Below are 6,371 nucleotides of genomic sequence, written 5' to 3' on the forward strand. Positions count from 1 at the left end.
CTGATTTGTGTGTATCTCCCCATCACTCCCCTTCAAACCAAGTAGTTTTAGTCTCATGGCGCCATCTGGTGGCAAACTTTGGAAATTTCGGACTTGATATTCACCTTTCTTCTCAAGGAAATGGAGTTTCCTGGGTTATCACTGTATTCTGTTTTCTTTCTGGTACCTTACATTTATCCACTTCACTCTCCTTTCTCTTGATGTCCATGTAAATCATTCACATTTCCTTCCTTTGCTCTTTCTTCCTTCATTCCTCAGTTATGAGCATAAATCAACCTCAGTTACAGTTAATCATGGTGACTGAGGAAAAATACAGTAATACCTTTTTAAATGACATTTGATATGATAAAGTGCCAGCTCTGCTAACCTTCCAAATCCTCAAAATACTTCAAAGTCCCTTTAAAATGTTCTTAAATTTCCAGCACTACTTAGTCATCTAATTAATTTTGCCCAGTTTAACATTAAGCCAAAGTATCAAAGAAAAATTATAATAGTGTTAATATGTTTCATTGTTTCTATCTTCCTTTATTACTGGCCCGGACAAATTTGCATTTTACTGCAATAACTCAGTTTTTCATTATGGGTTACACTGCCTGGCAACCGAACTGCCCTCTATAGCATGGTTTCCATGGGCAACAGCCCACCGCAGGTGCTCTTGTGGCACATAACTGATTTATAAGATAGAAATCGCCAGTCGCTGACTTTCTACTTGTTTAACCCTAAGCATGAAAATACTGTGAGCAATGCTCTTCCCACCCAGAGGGCTGGCACTGGGCTCCCTGTGGCTGGGGTAGCAGTTGCTTTGTGGAGTTAACTGTGACTGTCCTGGTGTCTCAGGGCTGTATCTGAGAATGGCTGGCGAGCCAGCTGGAGAAGACAGACCAGAGAAAGGAGGGCTGACCCTGATCTCCTGAGCCGACATGGCCGCAGGAGAGGTTGCTTTTATTGTTTGTTTGTCTTCCCCCACACCAGGCTTTTAGTTGGCAGGTTGAGGCTAGGGAGCATTTGCTTATTCCAGGGTAGCAACTGTTGACTTCAAAGTAGGCCCCACAGAGTATCTTGGGTCCGTAAGTCTGATTGGTGCTTAAAAAACATTTTATTTTTATTTATTTATTTATTTTTTAAATATATTTTATTGATTTTTTACAGAGAAGAAGGGAGAGAGATAGAGAGTTAGAAACATTGATGAGAGAAACATCGATGAGAGAGAAACATCGATCAGCTGCCTCCTGCACATCTCCTACTGGGGACGTGCCCGAAACCCAGGTACATGCCCTTGACCAGAATCGAACCTGGGACCTTTCAGTCCAAAGGCTGACACTCTATCCACTGAGCCAAACCGGTTTCGGCTTAAAAAACATTTTAAAAGTGCCCGCTAACCAAGAGAACTGCAGATAACATATACACTCACTCTCAAACAGTATTTTAATACAAAGCTTTGATGTTTATGGCTTTGAGATCCATTATTTTTGTGAAACGGACTAGTTTGTGTAGAGTTGCTGCAACTGTTAGAATTCTAACATCTATTTAAAAGGAAGATTTAATGTTTTTATTTTTATATTGTAATAATGGGAGATTCATAAGTGGATTGGAAAAAAGATTAAGAAGGAGATTACATGGGCAATTTGGTTACCAAGAGGCCCTCCCCAATCCAGGGTGACCCGTCCTCCTGGCATTCCATACTACTTAGCTTCCTTCTGTGTTCTTTTGCTAAATGCTTTCTAACCTCTTGATGTCTCTTTTGAAAGGTGGGGACCCAAACTGTACGCATTCTTCCAGATCCGTTCTTGCCAAAACAGCATAAAGCAAATGTAACAGGAAGAAGGCTCCCTCCTTCACTAGGTAAGTACTAGTAGCAGCTGTGGCCAGGGCCAGCCCACCTTCCCATTAGACCTGCCACATCTGTCTACTGCCAAGATGCTAGGACTCCACAGTATCAGAATTCTCAGTCAAAGGACCTGACTCAGAGCAACCCTACCATTATAGCATCTAATTCCACCCCTTCCAGATCTTTCTCAGCTATTTACATCTCTTGGGCTCTTTGCCAGTCAAAAACATCTTCTTCCAATTGAATAATTTTGAGGTCAGATAGTTTATCTTATTATTATTTTTGTTGTTGTTAATCCTCACCTGAGGATATTTTTCCCAGTGATTTTTAGAGAATGTAAGGGAAGGAGGGAGGAAGAGAGAGAGAGAGAGAGAGAGAGAGAGAGAGAGAGAGAGAGAGAGACTTCAATGTGAGAGAGACATATCGATTGGTTGCCTCCCACACATGCCCCAACCAGGGCCAGGAATCAAACCTACATATGACCCTTCCGTGTGCAGGCCAGTGCTCTAACCACTGAGAAACACAGGCTAGGGCCAGATAGTTTATTCAACTGAGATTTTACTTATAATCCTGGTGAAGTGCTGCCTGATTGCACCGGCTGCTTTAGACTGTTCTCTTACCGGTGTGAAGGAACACCCTTGATGGGGAGTATTATGGTGCGAGCTCACACATAGGCCACTTGTGTGCTGCTGTTGGTTTTTCTCTTATTTTGAGAAAATATTTAGATATACTTAAAAATGAAGGGCCACACATACATATTGAGTAAACAAATTCCAGAACTGGTTCATAAGCCAGGTTACTGTTATGCATTGATCTCAATTTGGAAATGTTTAAAAATCATTGATCAACGTGATTACCATGACAGCAGCTTGTTTTGCAATTCATTAATTTCTTTGGCAGACACTGTGTTGGCTCACCCCTTTCTAAATAAAACCACAGCGATGCAGTTTATCTAGTAGATCTTGAATGGTTCTCTTGAGTTCCTTCAGCTTGCTGATTCAGCCTCCCCAGGGTCTGTGATTGGTAAAATCCCCCAAATTAAAATTTGCCTGATGTCTTGCAGTTTTTCCTCACTGACTTTTATCCGATAATGGTTTTGCTTTTTAGAGCAAAGACTTCAAGTGAGTTTGACTCCATCCTGTTGCTGTCAGAAGTAGGAAAGTAAATTTTCTGAATGACTCACCGGAAAAGTCAAGATCAAATGACAGAGATTTGGAGTTATCCAGAGATGAATTTATCAAAGGATCACAGAATTGGCACAGAGTGGGCAGCCTCAGAAGTGCTGGGGCCCTCCCTCCACAAGTGATCATAATGTTACTGACCCAAGAAAAAAGACAGGGACTTCTCAGTGATTTTCTGGTCCTTCTCCTCCAGACTTTGGGCTTTCTCCACCAAACTCTCATCCTGCCTTTTTGTGGCCTGTGGGATTGTGGTGGTGAGAAATCAGGGGGCCATCTAAAGGCACAGGCAAGCTAGAGCTGGTGGTTTCTCCAGCGGTAGGATGCCCTGCAGCCTGGTGTATTCAGGCCCACAGGCTTCTTGCTCGCAACCTGCAGGCCTTGTCCTTTCTCTGAGCACGAGGCTGATTTCAGCTCAGGAGGCGGTTAGACCTGAAGACACTCTCTCCTGGACCCCGGTGTTGGGGAGTGGCCTGACGAGGGTAAGACGGAGCTGGTGTAAATACAGTGAGCTCACCCCCTGGGCACACATGCCCCCCGGGCTGCTCTGCGACCTCTCTGGTGATTCATGTCACAAAGGTTTATATGACTGACGTGAAAGGAAGTGTGTTTATACCGGGATCTCATATCCACATCCAGATTCTGGACCTGCAGGTTGCAAGATCTATGTTAGGTTCCCAAACATCATTCTAGCCTGGCTGAGCTCAGAGGGCAGAGTCTGTGGCCCACCCCACTGGGAGCAATCTGTACGTCATGGCATTGCATCCATTCGCCTTCGTAATTCAACAGTGAACGCAACCAGCTAACTGCTACTTATGACCTGTGGAAAGGTTTTCAGGGTCTCGTGCCCATTTCAACCCTATTATGGTAATATTTGTCTCATTGTCTTCTTTCTTACTTAACTTTCCTGTTCCCTTTCTATGTCTTCATGCAGGTCCCTGGCATCTGACATATGGCGAGCTTTGGGATACAGACTTACCAAGACATGTCTGATGTTCTGAATGTGAATACCCCCCACCCAAAGCCAGAGTCTCAGCTGGATGGGCACATGTCCTGAAACCAGGGCTCTTACAGAGGGTTCTCTCCACATCTCAGTTTACTGTTCGTTTCCCTTTCTTGTTATCCTCTCTCTCTCCACACCCCTCTCAGCTGCCTTTCCTAGGGACACAACCTGGAAAGATGGGCCGGGACTGGAGGACGCTGCATTGCTCCCGGCAGCCCTGAGCCAGCGTCTACTGCATCCCATCTCCAAAGCACCGTGCCCCAGGCGCGCCGGAAGGCACCAGCTTCTGAGAGCCCACTTTTTCTCTGCATGACTAGCTTGAACGGGGAGAGAGAGAGAGAGAGAGAGAGAGAGAATTTCCAAGAATTTTCCACTTTTTCAACAGCTCTGATTACTTGCGCCCATCTGTGAAATCTGGAGACACTGATGCAACATTCCTCTTCCTGTCTGGGCTGTTTGTATAATTGTATATAAATGTAGCAATAAATCTATTCTAACAGCAGCTGGGCACTGCTTTCCACTCGATTCTGCATGGTGATGGCACAGCGCATATCGCGTTCTCAAGGGCCTGCCCTATTGCCCCATCTCAGGTTCTCACCTTCTCTGATTTCACAAAGTGTTAGTTTGAGTTGGCCCGGGTGTGGAGAAAGAAGGTTGGGGAGTCCGGTAGCAGAACTGGGACACGAAGCAGCATGATTAATTCACTAGGTGGCACTATCCCTGGCACCCCGAGGTGGCTTGAATGTCCGGGACTGAAGCTCAGAGGATTGGGTGACAGTTTGAGACATGAGTCAGCTATTTTTGTAATCACTCTTACATCCTCCAAGAATGCATTGCATGGCCATCATGTGGCAGGTGCTTACCTGCTGGGCACAAGGATACCCATTAAAGCCTTTCAGAGAAACTACAGAGATGGAAAATTCAATATCACATTGGCAGATTTTGTGTAGTTTCTCTGAAAGTCTTTAAGGGGTATCTTTGTGCCCAGCAGGTAAGTACCTGCCACATAATGGCCCCACAATGCATTCTTGAAGGATGTAAGAGTGAGTACAAAAATAGCTGACTCATGTCACAATGCGATACTGAATTTTCCATCTGAACCTGATGTTTTCCAAGAATACTGAGTCTGGGTGTTTTAGAAACAGTGTCCTCCTACAGGGGACGCATAAGATAATAACTTTTTGTTTGGCAGAACTAATGTTGTTTGTCTAACATTAAAGACTATTGGTTCCCAACGTAGTCTCATAATTTATTTGAAGTCTATGGTTAGCAGGCACTGCTATCACTTAAAAAACACTTTGTTGTGGTTTCTTATCAAATTGCTGTTTCTCAGGTCTCTCCTCCTCCTGCCACAAGGCCTGGGAGCACCGTGGAGCCAGAGGCGTGTGCCAGGGCAGGGCCCGGAGGCAGCACTTGCAACACTACCTCTTATGTATTAAAACATACAGACCGGAAGCACTTGACGAAGTCACCTGGTTGAGCCCTTAGAGCCACTGATCAGATAACTATCTGAAGGATCCATCAAGCCAGGTCTAGTCTCACTTTCACCTTTTAATAGACCCGAGGCTCAGGGTCCAAAGATAAAGTGGCACAGTGTGGGCTGCCGCCTTCCACAGCAAACGTCCGAGGGACACACCCTCCTCTACACGGACGTTTCTGGCAGGACTGGTGCCACAGGGAGAAATCATTTTAAAAGATACATGACAGCCCTGGCTGGTTTTGCTCAGTGGATAGAGCCTCGGCTTGAGGACCAAAGGGTCCCAGGTTCGATTCCAGTCAAGGGCACATTCCCCGGTTGCGGGCTCAATCCCCGGTGGGGGGTGTGCAGAAGGCAGCGGATCAATGATTCTCTCTCATCATTGATGTTTCTCTCTCTCCCTCTCCCTTCCTCTCTGAAATCAATAAAAATATATTTAAAATAAAAAATAAAAAAAGATACATGACAAAGAACCAGTTGCTGCTGGTGATAGTGTGGTACAGGATGAGCCCACTGTGGGTAATGCTGTATCAGCAACGGTTCATGAGCTTGTCTGCGGAGCTGAGGGCGTGCAGCCTGTGGCGTTAAACCTGGATGTGGGCTGTGGTTCTGCCACTAATTAGAGGTTAAACCGGGACACGTCACTCCCGCTCTCCGGGCCTCTAATTCGTTGCTGGAACACGAAGTGTTTGGAGTCAATGATTTCTAAGGTTCTTGTTCCTTGAGTCTCTCCTCCTGTGGGAATGGGGAGGGAGAGGCATACTTTTTAACGCTAAAAAGGAAGGTCATGGGATGGCCAACATGGGCAACGGAGAGGCAGGACACAGGTGTGACGGCCACTGGTTTTCAGGTACCAAGATGCATGAAAAGAACAAGTCAGAGCAG

General features: G+C 45.5%; 1 protein-coding gene across 2 annotated transcripts in view; it reads left to right on the forward strand.

Annotated features, from left to right (window-relative positions):
- The window catches only part of RDX (radixin), a 101,189-nt gene extending 96,000 nt beyond the window's left edge, over positions 1 to 5,189 (forward strand). The window contains exons 16-17 of one of the 2 annotated variants that reach the window (XM_070425956.1): positions 1,749 to 1,842; positions 3,941 to 5,189. In XM_070425956.1, coding sequence (XP_070282057.1) covers positions 1,749 to 1,804 — 56 coding nt within the window. In that variant the 3' untranslated portion in view covers positions 1,805 to 1,842; positions 3,941 to 5,189. The remainder of the gene's footprint in view (positions 1 to 1,748; positions 1,843 to 3,940) is intronic. The other variant, XM_070425957.1, reaches the window with a different exon arrangement.
- The last annotated feature ends 1,182 nt before the right edge of the window (positions 5,190 to 6,371 follow it).

Source organism: Myotis yumanensis, unplaced genomic scaffold (assembly GCF_028538775.1).
Source record: "Myotis yumanensis isolate MYYU_CA2020_CCGP unplaced genomic scaffold, mMyoYum1.0.hap1 SCAF_10, whole genome shotgun sequence".
Taxonomy (NCBI): Eukaryota; Metazoa; Chordata; class Mammalia; order Chiroptera; family Vespertilionidae; genus Myotis; species Myotis yumanensis.